The following is a 20,496-nucleotide window of genomic DNA, read 5'->3' as shown; positions in this document are numbered from 1 at the left end:
ATATACATTATTGTTGATAACAGTGAAATGACTGTAAATGCCCCCCCACCCTTTACCCAAGCTATTAAGAATGATTCTCTGCACCACGGCTGTTCTCTTTCCCATGGTCAGGGAGACAACCAATCGATTGTATTTCATGTATATCGGCCTGATATCTCCCCTTGGGACCCCCACAGGTTCTACACAAGGACCATAAAGAGGGGCCGAGGCCGGAGAATAAAAGCGAGAACCTCTACGAGAATATTCTGCCCTGTGAGTCTCCGGCTGCTGCCGACCCTCGCCGTCTCTCTAGCTCTGCCCAATACATATAGACATAATATTTTCTGTTTCTTACATTTGTTTTTTTTTTCTGTACCCTGAAGCTCTTATTAATTATTATATAATAACAAAAAATCATTTTCAATCATTTTGTTTCTAACTGGTGTTAAAAAGGTAAGTTCTCTCAGATCTTAATCCCTTTGCACGAGCCTCACTAGGAACTTTCTCTCAGGTAAATGAACCCAATCTCACTCAATTACTCTGATTCACAGCACTTCCTGTTCCTTGGCTGCTCTCTTCCCCATGGTCAGGCAGGGGTAATTGCTGACTAAGCTCTTTATGGGTTAGGGAAACCAATATAAACTGATTTATATATATATCTTCCAGAGGAATATGAGAGCGTTCCTCGACACTCGGAGAGAAGTTTCATATTAGGAATTATTTTCGGATAAGCAAGTTGGTGGAATTCTGCACCCCAAGCAGCTTGTACTGATGGATAAATCCAATTACAATTTCTTTGTATAAAGATCAATAAAATTCGTTATGTTTCTAAGTAAACTCTTGATGGACTTCATGTAGGGTACTTTTTACATTTATTTTCTACATGGAACTGGGGGCAGTATATTGGCATTAATACATAAACTACTATATGAATTATAACATGAGCAGAGGATGAGCCCAAGAGAGAGATGACTGCTACACCGCAATACCTAGAATACACCGAATGTATAAAATAGGAGTTATATAGAGCGCTACAGAGAATTGCCACGGGCAAATAAAGAAACTCAATAAGATAAATATAAGCCAAGAAGTTTAATATATATATATAAGCCAAAGGCTATAGGTAAGATGGCGGCGCGGCTTTGGGTGCCTGGTTAGTCCCAATGCCCTATGTGTATCTTAATGGCCTTTCTCATAAGCACAAGCACCACCGGTCAAGTTTTTAGTCATTTATTTATTTTTACCTGTCTTTCTCTGTATCAGCCATGAACAAAGTAGGTATTAGTAGTTGAGTAAGTGTCAACCTTAAAGCAATACTGACATGGGAAAACATGTTTTTATTCAAAACCCATCAGTTATTAGAGCTTCTCCCACAGAATCCTGCATTGTAATCTGTTTTTCCCATGGGGCTAGCCATATTCTTCATTTCCCAGGGTGCCACAGCCATGTGGCCTGTGCTCTGATAAACTTCAGTCTCACTTTACTGCTGCGCTGCAAGTTGGAGTGATACCCCCCCCCTCACCCCCAGCAGCTGATCAGCAGAACAATGGGAAGGGAGCAAGATAGCAGCTCCCAGTAGGTATCAGAATAGCACTCAATAGTAAGAAATCCAAGGGTATATAGCTGCCCCGCACACCGGGTATATAGCGGCCCCGCACACCGGGTATATAGAGGCTCAATAGTGTGTGGCCCCCACGTGCCTGTATGGCCTCTCTACAGGGCCTGGGCACGCTCCTGATGGGGCTCAGTAGTGTGTGTGGCCCCCTCGTGCCCTATGGCCTCCCTACAGCACCTGGGCATGATCCTGATGGGGCTCAGTAGTGTGTGTGGCCCCCACGTGCCTGTATGGCCTCCCTACAACGCCTGGGCTCCCACACAAATGGCTCAGGTAGTGCAGCTCATCCAGGATGGCACATCAATGCGAGCTGTGGCAAGAAGGTTTGCTGTGTCTGTCAGCGTAGTGCCCAGAGCATGGAGGCGCTACCAGGAGACAGGCCAGTACATCAGGAGATGGGGAGGAGGCCGTAGGAGGGCAACAACCCAGCAGCAGGACTGGTACCTCCGCCTTTGTAAAAGGATCAACAGGAGGAGCACTGCCAGAGCCCTGCAAAATGGCCTCCAGCGGGCCATAAATGTGCATGTGTCTGCTCAAATGGTCAGAAACAGACTCCATGAGGGGGGTATGAGAGCCTGACGTCCACAGGTGGGGGTTGTGCTTACAGCCCAACACTGTGCAGGACGTTTGGCATTTGCCAGAGAACACCAAGATTGGCAAATTCGCCACTGGTGCCCTGTGCTCTTCACAAATGAAAGCAGGTTCACACTGAGCACATGTGACAGACGTGACAGAGGCTGGAGACGCCATGGAGAACATTCTGCTGCCTGCATCCTCCAGCATGGTTTGGCAGTGGATCAGTAATGGTGTGGGGTGGCATTTCTTTGGGGGGGGCCGCAGGGCCGTCTATGTGCTCGCCAGAGGTATCCTGACTGGCATTAGGTACCTGAGTTCCTCAGAGCCCTTGTGAGACCATATGGTGGTGCGGTTGGCCCTGTGTTCCCCCTAATGCCAGGCAATGCTAGGCCTCATGTGGCCGGAGTGTCAGCAGTTCCTGCAGGGCAAAGGCATTGATGCCCGCCCGTTCCCCAGACCTGAATCCAATTGCGCACATCTGGGACATCATGTCTCGCTCCAACATTGTCTTTTTTAAACTATATTGGTTATTGGTTATAAAAGTAATGCGCTGAATTCATTTCGATGTGAAAAGGGAATCCATGTTGTACAGGGAACAGTCTGATTGGCTAAACATGTCACACATTGCCTAGAGAGTCCCCATAAACTATATTGCTAATGAGTTTATTGGTAACAATATTTTTCCTGGAAACAATAGATTATTGGCTGCGGTTGCAACTCTCTCGAAGTCAAGTTTATTCGATCGCTTGGCCCTAGGAGCCATATATCACAGACTCCATGAGATACAGTAATACCCACAATTCGGCCTATATCTATATGTGCCCGGGTACCCATCAAGTACGGTGCCACCCACTCTATCCATTAACCCTCAGGCTGAGACAGAGCCAAACACCCCTTATAAGTGATATAGAACTGCTAATAATATATCTAAAAGGGCTAAAATAGAGAATAAAAGAATATTACAGATGCTCTGAGCCAGTTTATTTTAAATACTTGTACATTATTCTTTTACATTGATCTAAATGTTCAATGCAATATTACTTTTCTTTTATAAAGATAATTTTGTCCAATTATTTCTTACTCGCTGTGCATTGATCTGTTTGGACGAAGAATCAGGTGCGTCAGTCCTACAGAGTGTTGGCCACTAGAGGGAGCCCTGTTGCATTTATTCTACTTTCCCTGGGACCAGTGCAATGGGAAATATATAACCTCCATTTCTGTTGGGTCAAAGTCCCCCTGCATGATGATAGGAAAGAAGGTAGTAAAATACCAGGATTTTCTAACCAATACAAACAAACCCTTAGTCCTAAAAATGTTTTCTGGGTGTATCGGATCCTAATTGTATGATATCCGTTGGCTCCCGCTGATTATTTATCCCCTAGAACAGGGATCCCCAACCTTTCTTACTCGGGAGCCACAGTCCAATGTAAAAAGACTTGGGGAGCAACACAAGCACCATAAAAGTTCATGGAGGAACCAAATAAGGGCTGTGATTGGCTATTAGGGGCCTCTATGCACCCTATCAGCTTACAGGGGCTTTATTTGGTAGGAAATCTTGTTTTTATTCAACCAAAACTTGCCCCCAAGTCAGGAATTCAAACATAACTCCCTGGTTTGGGGGCACTGAGAGCAACATCCAAGGGGTTGGGGAGCAACATGTTGCCCTGAGCCACTGGTTGGGGATCCCTGCCCTAGAATAACTGGTGAAAATGGGTTGATATGCCAACCTCTGGTGTTTGCCCAGTACTGTATCTTACCCAATCTTAAGTAGCCATGGAAAGAATGTTTATATAATAGCACCCCAAACATATTATATACACACTCAACTCATGAGATCCCACATCAAAGGCTGATCACTTAATCTCCTCCTCTAACAGGTCCAATTGGCTTAAGGTCATAAACAGGGGGTCCAGCTATTCCAAGTAAGTGCAGCATGATTATTCCCCCCTTAAGACCCAAAACCCACTGGGCCTGGGACGACTGTCCCCCTGATGGCGGCCCTGTATGTAATAGCTCACTCTAGAGAAGCAGGATCACGGTAGTTAGTAGAGCAGCCAGAGGCTCCAACGAGGAGGCCAGGAGGGTCAGTACCTGTGGTGCCAATGCTGCCAGTATAGGGACTCAAGCAGCCAGGCTCAGGGATAGGGGATTGCAGGAGAGTGGGACCACTGTGAGCTTCACCCAGCACTGGGGATTTTCCCCAAGGCAGTGAGTGTAACCCCTGGGTGTTATTATCCCTACAGCTAAACAGTAAGAGCCACATCTGAGGAATGGAAGTATCTGGAGTAACTGTAAAGGGATTTATGTACCATGATATCAGCACCCACTAAAGAGCCGGTGAAGCTGTTCCATCGGTAAAGAGTTTTGTTTGTTTTTAAGAACCTCTGGCACCCAAGTTATTTGTGAGAGCAAGTTCTGTGTGTCCCCAGTGTGGTTAACCCTTTCCTCCCACAGTACAGCAAAGGCCCGTCTGAGAGTCTGTGTAACCTGTGCTCTGCCCCAGGAGTTGCTACCAGCAGAACCAAACCTGGGTAAGAGCAAGTAAGGTACAGGGAACATTCCTGTAATTATCCCATGCCTGTAAGTACAGGGAGGTGTATCTGCACCCCAATTCTAGTTGGGTATACACAGAACATCCCTGTATTGCCTGCCTTATGGTATTCCAGTCCCTGGGGGTAGTAATATCCCAGAGTTACTGGGATGGCTGCAGGGGCCCCACCAATGGCATCTTTGCCCTGGGCCCCCTGGCACCTAATATCAGCCCTGGGCCCCCTGGCACCTTATATCAGCCCTGGGCCCCCTGGCACCTTATATCAGCCCTGGGCCCCCTGGCACCTTATATCAGCCCTGGGCCCCCTGGCACCTTATATCAGCCCTGGGCCCCCTGGCACCTTATATCAGCCCTGGGCCCCCTGGCACCTTATACCAGCCCTGGGCCCCCTGGCACCTTATATCAGCCCTGAGCCCCCTGGCACCTTATATCAGCCCTGGGCCCCCTGGCACCTTATATCAGCCCTGGGCCCCCTGGCACCTTATATCAGCCCTGGGCCCCCTGGCACCTTATATCAGCCCTGGGCCCCCTGGCACCTTATATCAGCCCTGGGCCCCCTGGCACCTTATATCAGCCCTGGGCCCCCTGGCACCTTATATCAGCCCTGAGCCCCCTGGCACCTTATATCAGCCCTGGGCCCCCTGGCACCTTATATCAGCCCTGGGCCCCCTGGCACCTTATATCAGCCCTGGGCCCCCTGGCACCTTATATCAGCCCTGAGCCCCCTGGCACCTTATATCAGCCCTGAGCCCCCTGGCACCTTATATCAGCCCTGAGCCCCCTGGCACCTTATATCAGCCCTGGGCCCCCTGGCACCTTATATCAGCCCTGGGCCCCCTGGCACCTTATATCAGCCCTGGGCTCCCTGGCACCTTATATCAGCCCTGGGCCCCCTGGCACCTTATATCAGCCCTGGGCCCCCTAGCACCTTATATCAGCCCTGCTGGCAGCACCACCGATGCACAACAATCAGAATGTAATTTATAAAGCCACACATTTCCCCCAGTAGCCTCTATTTCAAAATACAGAGAAATGAGGAAAGAACTCGTATGAAGACCCACCGGCAATAGGTGCGCTCAGGTCAGGGAAATTCATGTGGAAACTGTAACAGAAAAGAGTTTTGCATGAATATTAGCTTTGCTCCTATGATGCAAATGTGCATCAGTCAGCTGGCACCCTAGGGTGGCACAGTGCTCATACTGGCGCAGGGTGCGGGGAAGGAGGGGAAGCTAAGTACGGGCTTCTTGGAGTCACTTACTGTCATGTACTATAGTGTGCCTGGGCCAGGGCAGAACAGGGGGTTATTGGGAAAAGATGGTGGCACAACACTGCCATAGCAAGTACCCCGGGCACAAGAGGAACACCAACCTGGGGGAAAGTGTTAGTGATTTAGTTCACGGGGGCACGTTTAATAAATTGACACCTCCTGTGAATATGGCTTTCCTTGAATGGCTGCAAGTTGGCCCAATATAGCCCCTCACCAATATTAAATATGAAATAATTGTGATACTAAAAGTCACAAAGTGAATTCCCTTTAAGTAATGGCTGTCTCTACAGCGAGCCCTTTCAGTGGTTACACTTGCTGTTTTGGAATTTTTGGAATTTTTCTTATCTACAGAATCTACATTTTTACATATTTGCAATTACCTGTTATTCTGGGCTCTTGCTTTTCCCTGTGTGTCCTCTTCCTATTCTCTTCTTATTCTGTCTGTGTTGTTGTACTGTGTAACCTGCATATAACCAGCCCCTTCCTGTAAGTAACTGCCCCCCTTCCAGCTCTGCCTCCCTCTCTATAAGCTCCTTTCTCTCCTGCCCCTGTCCCAGAGCCCAAAACTGCCCCCCATACTCAAGGTGAGGCCTTACCAGGGACCTATAAAGGGGCAAAATTATGTTCTCATCCCTTGAGTCAATGCCCTTTTTATACAAGACAGCACTTTATTTGCTTTAGTAGCCACAGAATGACACTGCCTGGCATTAGACAACTTGTTATCTACAAAAACCCCCAGATCCTTCTCCATTAAGGATCCCCCCAACACACTACCATTCAGTAGATAGTTTGTGTTTATATTATTTCTACCAAAGGGCAGAACTTTGCACTTATCAACCTCATTTCCCAGTTTGCTGCCCAGTTCTGCAATGTTATCAAATCGCTCTGCAAAGCGGCAGCATCCTGCATGGAACTTATAGTTTTGCACAATTTAGTGTCGTCAGCAAAAATAGAAACAGTACTGTCTATGCCCCCCTCCAGGTCATTAATAAACAAGTTAAAAAGCAAAGGCCCAATAATAATAAATAAGGACAATAAATATAATAATATAAATAAAACAGTGTACTTGATCCCAACTAAGATATAATTACCCCTTATTGGGGGCAGAACAGCCCTATTGGGTTTATTTAATGGTTAAATGATTCCCTTTTCTCTGTAATAATAAAACAGTACCTGTACTTGATCCCAACTAAGATATAATTACCCCTTATTGGGGGCAGAACAGCCCTATTGGGTTTATTTAATGGTTAAATGATTCCCTTTTCTCTGTAATAATAAAACAGTACCTGTACTTGATCCCAACTAAGATATAATTACCCCTTATTGGGGCAGAACAGCCCTATTGGGTTTATTTCATGGTTAAATGATTCCCTTTTATCTGTAATAATAAAACAGTACCTGTACTTGATCCCAACTAAGATATAATTACCCCTTATTGGGGGCAGAACAGCCCTATTGGGTTTATTTAATGGTTAAATTATTCCCTTTTCTCTGTAATAATAAAACAGTACCTGTACTTGATCCCAACTAAGATATATTCAATCCCTATTGGAGGCAAAACAACCCTGTTGGGTTCCATTACTGTTAAATAATATTTTTAACAGACTTTAGGTAGGAGATCCAAATTACAGAAAGACCCCTTATCCGGAAAACCCCCGGTCGCGAGCATTCTGGATAATGGGTTCCATACCTGTATTGTGATTTGCACTATATTCAAGTACCCTATCCCTTATCACCCCTTCTAAAATTTTCTACTTAGGATTGAGTAAGATACTACTGATGTCAGACTAACAGGCCTATAGTTTTCAGGCAGAGAACGGGATCCCTCTTTGAATAGCGGCACCATATTAGCAGTTCGATTCCAACATGGCGACCCCCTGTAACAACTTTGAAGCACTGTAATATTACTGCTATAGACACGCCGAACCTTTAGGCTGGTGCAATAAGTTCAGTATATTAAAGCTGCCATTTCTAGCCATATTCATTGTTAGGTTTAGGTTCCCAGAGGCAATTGCCCCTCTTTACACCCCATTGTGGAAAGGCATTGCCTATTGCTGTTTGATGGCAGATGACTGTGTTTATTACTTGCACAACCCAGCCCTCCTCCCTCCTTATCCCAGTGTTGTGCTCTAGTGGGAGGGGAGTTACCTGGTAACTGAGCCGTGTTTGCCGACCTTCTTACCTGCAGCGTCCCAACGTCCTCCTCCGTCTCTCTATCCTCTCCCCTTTCCCTCTCTGTATTTTGCACCAGTTACAGAGAGAGTTTATATATTTATACCCCCCTGTATGTGTGTATTCCCTCACTTGCACAGCTGCTGCACCTTGCACTCTCGCCTGTCTAATGCAGCTCGGAATGCGTTGTGCCGGTGTCTCGCTGGGGCGGCTCAGATCTCTGTGCACCTTGCACTCTGCATACCTGCTCACTGTCTCGCCTTTGCACCCCGTGTGTGTGTCCGTGTGAATGTATATGTAGTTTTTGCACTGAGGTTACTCAACGTCTCTGAAGTGACTGGCAAAAAAAAAAAAAAGAGAAGTGGAAAAAGATAGAAAAAGCTCTTCCTGTTTAAGAAAGAGACAGCTCAAAAAACAAAGAGAGAGAAGAAACTTGCTCCTGTACGCGAGAGAAAGCCTCTTTCTGTGCCTCTAGGTCCCCCAGGTAAGGTGAGACAGCAGGCCCAGAAGGTTGTAGTGGGAGACAACTTGCAAAAGAGACAGCGGAGAGTATGTGTCACCCAGTGCTTCTTGTGCTTGTCTCTTCGACTGCGTGAGAGTGACACTAGGAGAGAGAGAGGAGGAAGAAACCAGAGACAGCAGAAAGAGGAAGCCACGCGCTCTCCACTCCCAGACAACTGCACATCACTGAGCGGACAAGACCTCCACCATGGTCAGGTGAGAGAAATACCCCCATTTAGGCACAGGCCCCCTCCAGAGTTTCTCCCATAACCAACGGCGGGGCAGAGCGGCTCTGCAGCATCTGGACAAGCAGAGGTTCCCTATCTCCCTTCTAATAATAGGCTGTTAGCTCTGGTGTCCACATTTGGCAACTGTGGGGTTTTTTCCCTTATTTGGTCTTGAAGGACCTGCACGACTTTCCTCTTCTCCTCGTACCTTGTCTCCTTCTCCTTAACATTATATTGGCTCTATAGGAGGTTTCTCCCCTACTGGCCCCTGACCTGATTCCCATATGGGGCAAATAAACAAAAAGTATCTGCGGAGCAGTTTGGTCCCTCAATATCGTTACTGTGACTCTTCTCTGGAGCGAGTCCGAGGCACGAGTCAACCTTCAGCAGATCTGCGACCCTCCAAGGGTTTCACTGTTCATTTATACAAAAATGTTTTAATCTGCGTTCCCCGGGGGTCCTTAATGTAGGGCTTGGGCCCCAAAATGGGCTGACGAGAAATAATGGGCAAGATTCAATTCAGTGAGAAAAAGGTTTAATACGTAAAAACTCAGCTCCAATTTTTTTCCCATAGAGTTTTCACGTGATAAACAGCGAGATAAGTTTTTTAAATTGAAATTCATCTCAAATCAAATCACGTTTTTTAACGTGATAAACCTTTTTCTCAATGAGCTGAATCTGGCCCAATATCTTTATAATAATGGCATTTTCACCCATAACAATACAACTTTAATTAGCAGAAAATAATACGTTGACGAAGCTTAATCATTCAACAAACAACGTGTTTTGGGCAAAAGCAAATTCCTTCCCATCCTAAGGAGGTTAGAAGCCACTGGGTTACCTAGTATCCCTACTTTCCTGTACTCTATTGGCCCAATGCTCCCTTTCTGACTCCTTATTATATCATTAAACACCCTATTTTTGGTAGTATAATTGGGCCCAAGTCACCAATGAATGCTGGCGGTTCGGTTGCTGCCGGCTTTCCCCTATGGAAGTCTTCTGCAACCCAACAGCCTAAAGCGCTACTACAGTACTGGTGTTTGGAATAAAAGTGACAGTATTCCCAGGACCTGGGGTTCAAGGGACGACCCTACAAACAATAATAAGTGTCAGTGTAGCGCTATGACCCCAGCTCACTAAACATATTGTATGTACGCACATAAGTGATGGCTCAGATCCGCACCCAACGCACAACACACACTGCCCTTAAACTACATATTTACACATGTGATCTTTTTCCTTCCCCTGTCCCCATTTTACCGCTTCTCGCTTTCTATTTCTTCTCCCCCTATCCCCTCACTTATCTCTATCTTTCTTTATCTGCTCGCTACTCCTCCAAACTTTCCTACCTTCACTTTATCTGCTTGTGGTGTCCAGCGTACAGCATCACAGCGCGTATCTCAGCATCACATTTTCCTACCATTGCTGTTATCTTCTCTCTACCCCTCCATGCTTCTCTATCTTTGCCAAATCTTCTCTATCTTGCAGACACATCTTCTTACCATACTTACCAAAATACATTTATTTTTACTTAAGTGCCTTTGCTCAGTTGAGTAATTCCAAGCTTCTAGTTGATCTAAGGAAAATGAAAAAACAAAACAAAACATATTAAGCAATGTCCAATCCAAATCCTTCCTGACTCCAAAAGTGCATGTGGACCAGTCCCTGCAGCAACATTGTATTACTATTCATATTAATAGCCTCATTTTCTACATACGCATTCAACCCTTTCTTGAAATGATCTGATATTTCCACAACTCCACAGCTCTCTCTTTAGGCCCTTTCTGCACTGTAAGATAAAACCTCCTTCCTTCTCATCGTATAGGCAGCCCTTGCTTTATTTAGAAGTATCTACTGGGGGATAAGTTAGAGAGGTTAATGCATGTCCCCCTTTGTATGTTTATGGGGTGCACAGTAGTTGCACACACTCATGTATAGAGGTCATATATACCTGGGTGCAGTCAGTAAAGCCGCAGAATCGAGAGTATATAATGATCCACACTCATGTTTACACAGTGGTGAGACCCCAGCGTAGGTGTCTCTTCTCCAATGCATACTCCCTCAACTTATTATTATTATTATTAACATTTATTTATAAAGCGCCAACATATCCCGCAGCGCTGTACAATAAGTGGGTTACATACATGGGACATACAGAGTAACATATAAAGCAATCAATAACCGATACAAGAGGTGAAGAGGGCCCTGCCCAAAAGAGCTTACAGTCTACAAGGAGAAAGGGTTGAGACACAACTTGGCCAGCTTCTCTTCAGAGATCTTCCATATTTTCTATTCTGCAAATATGCACAGATGTGGTGGGGCAATTTGGCCTGACCAACTGGACATGTGTGGCCCAACGGTTGGACTGACTTGTTAATTAAGATTTAATCTGACCACCCCCTTTTAATGGTTGGGTGAAGCAGCTCTGACTTCTAAATTCCCTCTATTATTTCTCAGCAGATAAGTCTTTTGGCCATTTCTCCTGCAGTTCATGATCCCGGCTGTATCTGCAAAATGTTAGTTACTAGTTTTTAGTTACTATTTTTGCTGCGGGAAGCAGAAAAATATACAGTATGTAGATAGTGCAAGGGGCTGGGGCGTAGGCAATCTGTTCTGTACAGACATAAAGCTCTATGGAGTGGCCCCAGCACAATGCATGAAACCCCCCCATGACATTTGACAGATCAGAGACCTCTTGGCAGGTATATAAATAAATATATTTGCCCACAAGCTAAAGGAACACTGTTATGATACACAATTGTTAGCCGCTGTATTTACATCATAGGTGCCCAAACGTTGTCCCTCCAGCTGTCCAGCCCTACCAAGTTGAAAATTGGGCCTGTTGGTCAACCTGGATGGTATGATACACTTTGCAGGGGCTAAGTATGTAATGCGAGGGGGCAAGCTTAGGGCCTGCTTTGTGTTACCCTGCCCTCCATCTCTGAGAGCCATGACATAAATTGTCCATGGGAGGTTCTGGCTTTTGCACAATGGTCACTGTGAGCAGGTAAAGGAAACCACATCCCATGTTTATCAGTTGCTACGCGCTGCCCAATTCATAGCTACTTCCTCCGGCAAATTTGTTTCTTAGAAATCTCATAGTCCTGGTGCCCCCATGCCTGACCTTAGTTATGTTTGCAAACTGGTCCATCCTTTCCATTGCTATCGACACTTGTGCCTAGCTACCGACACTTGTGCCTAGCTAAACCCTCTTATTCAATAAACACAGACTATAGTGTGAAGGACAACAAGAACTAATTCCTGACTGTTTTATTATTACAGAGAAAAGGGAATCATTTAACCATTAAATAAACCCAATAGGGCTGTTCTGCCCCCAATAAGGGGTAATTATATCTTAGTTGGGATCAAGTACAGGTACTGTTTTATTATTACCAGAGAAAGGGAATCATTTAACCATTAAATAAACCCAATAGGGCTGTTCTGCCCCAATAAGGGGTAATTATATCTTAGTTGGGATCAAGTACAGGTACTGTTTTATTATTACAGAGAAAAGGGAATCATTTAACCATGAAATAAACCCAATAGGACTGTTCTGCCCCAATAAGGGGTAATTATATCTTAGTTGGGATCAAGTACAGGTACTGTTTTATTATTACAGAGAAAAGGGAATCATTTAACCATTAAATAAACCCAATAGGGCTGTTTTCTGCCCCAATAAGGGGTAATTATATCTTAGTTGGGATCAAGTACAGGTACTGTTTTATTATTACAGAGAAAAGGGAACCATTTAACCATGAAATAAACCCAATAGGAATGTTCTGCCCCCAATAAGGGGTAATTATATCTTAGTTGGGATCAAGTACAGGTACTGTTTATTATTACAGAGAAAAGGGAATCATTTATTAAATAAACCAATGTGTTGCCCAATAAGGGGTAATTATATCTTAGTTGGGATCAATCAGGTACTGTTTTATTATTACAGAGAAAAGGGAACCATTTAACCATGAAATAAACCCAATAGGGATTGTTCTGCCCCCAATAAGGGGTAATTATATCTTAGTTGGGATCAAGTACAAGGTACTGTTTTATTATTACAGAGAAAAGGGAACCATTTAACCATGAAATAAACCCAATAGGACTGTTCTGGGCCACACAGTAGCTAAGGAGATCCCACTGTTACAGAGAGAACTGCCTAACTGCTGTCTGCTGGCAAATGTATAGGGAGCTTGTCAGGCAAACTGTGAGAGCTGAATTGATTGCATGTACTGAACATTGGGATATAATTGGCCATAGTGGGATGAATCATGTGACTGGACTGTGAATTTAAATAATATCTGTAATTGGATAGAGAACTGGCTGAAGGATAGAGTACACAGAGTGGGGGTAAATGGAACATTTTCTAATTGGGCCAGTGTGGTTAGTGGGTACCGCAGGGGTCAGTCCTTGGGCCTTTGCTTTTTAACTTGTTTATTAATGACCTGGAGGTGGGCATAGACAGTACTGTTTCTATTTTTGCTGACGACACTAAATTGTGCAAAACTATAAGTTCCATGCAGGATGTGCCGCTTTGCAGAGCGATTTGACAACATTGCAGAACTGGGCAGCAAACTGGAAAATGAGGTTCAATGTTGATAAGTGCAAAGTTATGCACTTTGGTAGAAATAATATAAACGCAAACTATCTACTGAATGGGAGTGTGTTGGGGGTTTCCTTAATGGAGAAGGATCTGGGGGTTTTGTTGATAACAAGTTGTCTAATTCCAGGCAGTGTCATTCTGTGGCTACTAAAGCAAATAAAGTGCTGTCTTGTATAAAAAAGGGCATTGACTCAAGGGATGAGAACATAATTTTGCCCCTTTATAGGTCCCTGGTAAGGCCTCACCTTGAGTATGGGGGGCAGTTTTGGGCTCCAGTCCTTAAGAAGGATATTAATGAGCTGGAGAGAGTGCAGAGACTGCAACTAAACTGGTAAAGGGGATGGAAGGTTTTTACAGAACATTAGAGAATCTTTCTTCACATAGAAAACAACATAGAACCAGATGCTACCCATTTAGAGGGCCATTTTTTGAATTCAGATTTTTAGCGCCAAAATTCACAGAAAAAAAAGTAGAAGCCAATGGCTGATGTCCCCTCCCTTCCCCGGAGGATCCTCCTATTGTTTTGAAACTCTAGAGGTTTTGGATTTTTGATGCTGGTTTTAGTGTGCCGATTCGAAAAATTCAGAATTTCCGGATCTTTGTCTGGGACTTTTCCCACTATGACTTTTTCAGTTCAGACTTTTTAGTAAATGTAAGACATTCGTGGAAACGAGTTTATTCTAATTTTAAAATAAGAACAAAAATTAGAAGTTTTAGAGTTTTAGTAAATCTAAATCTGCCCCTTGGACTTAAGACACTGAACTTCCACCAAGATTCAGTAAGATCTATTGTTTAGTATAGGTATATATATATATTCATATATTCTTATATTCTTATATATATGACTCTACAGATAGATCTGTATATCTATTCTTATATATATGACTCTATAGATGGGTCTGTATATCTATTCTTATATATATGACTCTATAGATAGGTCTGTTTATCTATTCTTATATATATGACTCTATAGATAGGTCTGTTTATCTATTCTTATATATATGACTCTATAGATAGGTCTGTTTATCTATTCTTATATATATGACTCTATAGATGGGTCTGTATATCTATTCTTATATATATGACTCTATAGATAGGCCTGTATATCTATTCTTATATATATGACTCTATAGATAGATCTGTATATCTATTCTTATATATATGACTCTATAGATGGGTCTGTATATCTATTCTTATATATATGACTCTATAGATAGATCTGTATATCTATTCTTATATATATGACTCTATAGATGGGTCTGTATATCTATTCTTATATATATGACTCTATAGATAGATCTGTATATCTATTCTTATATATATGACTCTATAGATGGGTCTGTATATCTATTCTTATATATATGACTCTATAGATAGATCTGTATATCTATTCTTATATATATGACTCTATAGATAGATCTGTATATCTATTCTTATATATATGACTCTATAGATAGATCTGTATATCTATTCTTATATATATAACTCTATAGATAGATCTGTATATCTATTCTTATATCTATGACTCTATAGATAGGTCTGTATAGGTATGTATATCTATTCTTATAAATATATAACTCTAAAGATGGGTCTGTATATCTATTCTTATATCTATGACTCTATAGATAGATCTGTATAGGTATGTATATCTATTCTTATCTATAGTTATATTGATCATAAGATAACGGGGGGCTTGATTGGATCCCAGCAACCAGAAAATGCAATTTGGGTTAAAGGGAAGCAAAACTTAAAGGTGAAACCGAAACAGAAAATTATCCACAGACAGGATCTGCTAAAAACAGCATCTCAGGTCTGTGTAACAAATGACTTTTCAAGCCACATGAGCTTTTTATAGCCATTCTCCCTGTCAGCAGCTGGGCCCTCGCTTCCCCTGGCACACACAGCACCTTCCAGTATGGGGTTATATCTTATTTTATATCTTAGATTGCTAGCCTTTAGCTTACACAGAGCCATTCTATAGGTTTCCCTAATAAGGGGTAATTATATCTTAGTTGGGATCAAGTACAGGTACTGTTTTATTATTACAGAGAAAAGGGAATCATTTAACCATGAAATAAACCCAATAGGGCTGTTCTGCCCCCAATAAGGGGTAATTATATCTTAGTTGGGATCAAGTACAGGTACTGTTTTATTATTACAGAGAAAAGGGAATCATTTAACCATTAAATAAACCCAATAGGGCTGTTCTGCCCCAATAAGGGGTAATTATATCTTAGTTGGGATCAAGTACAGGTACTGTTTTATTATTACAGAGAAAAGGGAATCATTTAACCATTAAATAAACCCAATAGGGCTGTTCTGCCCCAATAAGGGGTAATTATATCTTAGTTGGGATCAAGTACAGGTACTGTTTTATTATTACAGAGAAAAGGGAATCATTTAACCATTAAATAAACCCAATAGGACTGTTCTGCCCCCAATAAGGGGTAATTATATCTTAGTTGGGATCAAGTACAGGTACTGTTTTATTATTACAGAGAAAAGGGAATCATTTAACCATTAAATAAACCCAATAGGGCTGTTCTGCCCCCAATAAGGGGTAATTATATCTTAGTTGGGATCAAGTACAGGTACTGTTTTATTATTACAGAGAAAAGGGAATCATTTTAAAAAAATTGAATTATTTGATTATAGTGAAGTCAAAGGGAGATGGCCTCTTGTAATTTGGAGCTTTCTGGACAACAGGTTTCCAGATATTGGATCCTACACTGTATTCCTTGCACATCACAACATACCTGCATTCCTAGACATGGCCCCCTCCACAACCCAATTGTAGATCATCTAGAATGGGGGTACCTCCCCCCCAGCAACACTGCCAGATTATCCAACAGAGGAAAGATGGGAATTATTTTTTTGCACTTTGTACCCTCCCTGTAGGTAGCAAAGGGTCCCTTGTACCTATTATCCACTGTCATACTTACAAGTCTATAATCACAAGGCTAAGCCAGGTAATCCTTTCTGAATACTGGAATTGTATTGGCTCCTCCCAACCTGTCAGCCTCACACCAGGCAAATGGGAACCAGATAAGATTAAAATGACTCTGACAGCCCTAGTGCATTTAACGGTGATACATGAATTTCTTCTACTTTGTGATGCTTCTTCACTCATTTCATTTTCCGCAACGCCTCCCACGGGCCATACCAACTATTCCAAATGTATCTTTTTTCAGGTGGCTTCACCAGAACATCTCAGGGCTGGAAGCTGAGGCTCGGTTGAAATCTCGGGGGGTTCATGGAAGTTTCCTGGTCCGTCCCAGCAAGAAAAAACCAGAAGACTTCTCACTATCTGTGAGGTTGGTGCCCTAGAACACTAATTGATCCCTTGGGCCATTAGATTATACTTGGTATGTGCCGACCTCCATGGGGCTGCTGTTAGGAAACAAGGGGTCCCAGCAATGCAGAAAGGCTTGGGGGGATCTAACCTAGGCCTGCAGAAGCCAAGTTATAGTTGACTGCACAAACCATTAACTGTTTTAGGCTCATTTATTCCTCCCTCTCCGGTCACAAGGCTGTACCCTTGTTAATATTAATCTAGTGATTATCTTCATACTGGTGTCACCTTGATTAAAGGAAATTCCTGTTTCCCTGTACGGCGAAGAACATTCCCTGGGATTTCAGGAGCAAAGGACAGGGTTGTAAATAGGCACGAGTGAGATATCGGCACTTTGCTGTGGGCGCTGTGACTGCTGCTTGTTTTGTCTCATTCCTCAGGCTTTGGCTGCACAAACTGCCATAATGTACAGCAGCTTTACTGTGGCAGATAGGGGGGGGCTATTAGCTTTGCATTAAGCAGGCATCAGAGAGTGGGTTTCCTCTGGCAACTGTGGGCAACAGCGCTGGCCTTAGGCCTATTGAATGTACCTGACCTGTATAGCAGTCACACAATAGTGTTGCTACCTCTAGATTTAATGGAGAACTAAAGCTTAACTAAAGAAGTCGGCTAGAAATGATGTCTGCTCGGTTTGGGGCTTCTGTACCAGCCGAGGCAGCCATATTAGCCCCTTAGCAGGGAAGGTCTGTGCCCCCAAAATGCCCCCAGTAGCCCCCCATCTGCTTTTCTGCTGATTCCCTGCCCATACTCTGTGCTGCTGGCACTTACCTGCGCTTAGGGGCCCACTCACACTATACTGTATATATAGAGTATAAATGGCACAATATACTGTATATATAGAGTATAAATGTTACACTATACTGTATATATAGAATATAAATGGCACACTATACTGTATATATAGAGTATAAATGGCACAATATACTGTATATATAGAGTATAAATGTTACACTATACTGTATATATAGAATATAAATGGCACACTATACTGTATATATAGAGTATAAATGGCACACTATCCTGTATATATAGAGTATAAATGGCACACTATACTGTATATATAGAATATAAATGTCACACTATACTGTATATATAGAGTATAAATGGCACACTATACTGTATATATAGAATATAAATGGCACACTATACTGTATATATAGAATATAAATGGCACACTATACTGTATATATAGAATATACATGGCACAATATACTGTATATATAGAATATAAATGGCACACTATACTGTATATATAGAATATAAATGGCACACTATACTGTATATATAGAATATAAATGGCACACTATACTGTATATATAGAATATAAATGGCACACTATACTGTATATATAGAATATAAACGGCACAATATACTGTATATATAGAGTATAAATGGCACACTATACTGTATATATAGAATATAAATATCACAATATACTGTATTGGGTAGCGTTAAAATTGGCACTTGGCTGCGTTCTACTACTTAGTTATCCCCAATGATTTTTTTTGTTGGCATTGTGTTTGTCCTTATGGTTTGGTCTTATGGCAGAAGCGGATCTCAATTCTACATTATTCCTGCAGGGTCGAAGACTCAGTAACGCACATCAGGATCCAAAATACTGGTGACTACTATGATCTTTATGGGGGGGAGCAGTTTGCTTCTCTGTCTGAGCTGGTGGAGTTCTACACGGGACAAGCGGAATGCCTACAGGATACCTCTGGGAACCGCATTGAGCTGAAATACCCGCTGAATTGCTCAGACCCCACCAACGAGCGGTAAGAACACTTATTGCCAATGTTATTAACAAATTCAGTGATGACTCCACTGGCTGCCGGCTCATTACTGAGTCACGATGCTGGTTCAGCTGTAAATCTCTATCAGTATAACATGACGCTCGCACACATAATGATATTTCCCCTGTTTATAACATCTTTTTAAAGTGACCCCTACAGGCATCTGTAGCTCTCCCTGCCTGATGGGCGGTGCTTCTGCTGTTGAGTGACAGGGGAACAGTGTGACTAAGGGCTGACCTATTTGGCTAGATTAGGGGTGCTTAGAGCAGCCCAGTTTAATGTTTATAGTATTATTTGCTATTTTAATTTGGAAGAAATAGAATATTTATTGCTTTTTCTTGTCACAGTAAACATTTTTATTAATTTATTGTTTGTTTGTTTATTACTTACCATTCATTCCACCATAACCTCCATACATAAAATAGGGTTGGACTGGGTTGTCTGGGGCCCTACAGCGTTGTCACCTCAAGGGCCCTCCCACCCCAGTCACAGACCTCCGCCTCCCCAGTTTTTAACCTCGGTCCCGCCCTCCTATGCGCTGTGTTGCTTTTATTTGCAGCCATGATTGGGGGAGGAGAGTAAGCGGAAAGCAGGGCCATATTTATATTATGGTGCCTGAGGGCCTGTGCCTAGGGTGGCAGGTTTTGTGGGGCAGCCCTTGGGGTCCTATATATATGTTTTTTTAGGGTGGCACTGGACCTAAATACAGCCCTGGTGGGAAATTGGCCGGGGGTGGCGGGCCCACCGGGCCCAATCTGACCCTGCATATAATGGAATTAATATTTGTCATTCCGCATGTTCGAAGGTTGGATTTTATTAAAATGATGATGTTATTGAGTGGACTGGGGGCCATATAAATTCTTTCAGGGCTAATACTGACTGGGAAGCCCCCAGTTGGGCTGCTACGGCCTACAAAAACAGTGGAGCTAAGCAGAAGCATTAATATATATATATATGTGTGTGTATATATGCAGAGACCCCAACCAACCCCCCACCGTGTTCTATTGGGAAGTGATGGATTCTGGGACTTGAAGTCCCTTTGCATCCCAGGTGCAAACATTGGGCCAGATTCAGTTCAGTGCGAAAAAGTTATCTCATGGTTTATCACGTGAAAACTCACTGACGGGATTCAATTGGAGTAAAAAGAAATTTAATTCCAGTTTTTTCCCATAGACTTAAATAGAGTTTTTACGTAATTAACCATAAAGTTTTTCCGAATTGAATTGCATCTCAGATTGAATCTCGTCCATGAGTTTTTATCTGAAAATCAAAGGGACTTCAAGTCCCAGAATCCATCACTTCCCAATAGAACAAGGTGAGCTTAAGCCGGGTAGGGAATAGGCCCCAGGGAGCCCTGACGGACTATCTTTGTTTGCTTCCTTTCACTGTATTGCAGTTACAGACGGATCACAGGGTTTTAATGCACTATAAAGGATACTATTTGCATGTTAGTGACGGGGGTGAAGATCTTTCTTCGCAACAGTTTAACGAGGAAACAGGACAAAGCTGTTATTTGTAGCTAAAAGTAAATATATCTGGTTGTTACGTAATTTAATTTGCACAAAAATACCCAAAATAAACAATATTTCCAGTCTAATGATACGTAGGTCACTGTCATGGGGTGCTGCCATGAAGAAACCACAGTGTTACTTGTACCTCACGTAACAAAAGTAGTTTTATTTCCTCTTTAAAGCAATACTGACAGCACATTATGGGATTGGTGCAGCATTGCCATCTCCTGGGGGTGCCACTGGGCCAATGAGAGGTAACACTGTAGCCAGGCTGGAATTATGGAACCAGAGGAAGGCTTCTGCCTTATGTGCTTGACCATTAGGGGGCGCAGTTTTATGGGTCAGCAATGTAGAC

General features: G+C 42.9%; 1 protein-coding gene across 1 annotated transcript in view; it reads left to right on the top strand.

Annotated features, from left to right (window-relative positions):
* Nucleotides 1-8,655: 8,655 nt before the first annotated feature.
* ptpn6 (protein tyrosine phosphatase non-receptor type 6) overlaps nucleotides 8,656-20,496 on the top strand; it is a 42,578-nt gene continuing 30,737 nt past the window's right edge. Inside the window, 3 exon segments of the mRNA NM_001123456.1 lie at nucleotides 8,656-8,877; nucleotides 16,677-16,799; nucleotides 18,418-18,612. Of these exon segments, the coding sequence (NP_001116928.1) occupies nucleotides 8,870-8,877; nucleotides 16,677-16,799; nucleotides 18,418-18,612 (326 nt within the window). The 5' untranslated portion in view covers nucleotides 8,656-8,869.

The sequence above is a fragment of the Xenopus tropicalis genome, chromosome 7, assembly GCF_000004195.4.
Source record: "Xenopus tropicalis strain Nigerian chromosome 7, UCB_Xtro_10.0, whole genome shotgun sequence".
Lineage (NCBI taxonomy): Eukaryota > Metazoa > Chordata > Amphibia > Anura > Pipidae > Xenopus > Xenopus tropicalis.
Note: the sequence above shows the minus strand (reverse complement) of the source record. Positions and strands in the feature narration are given on the sequence as shown.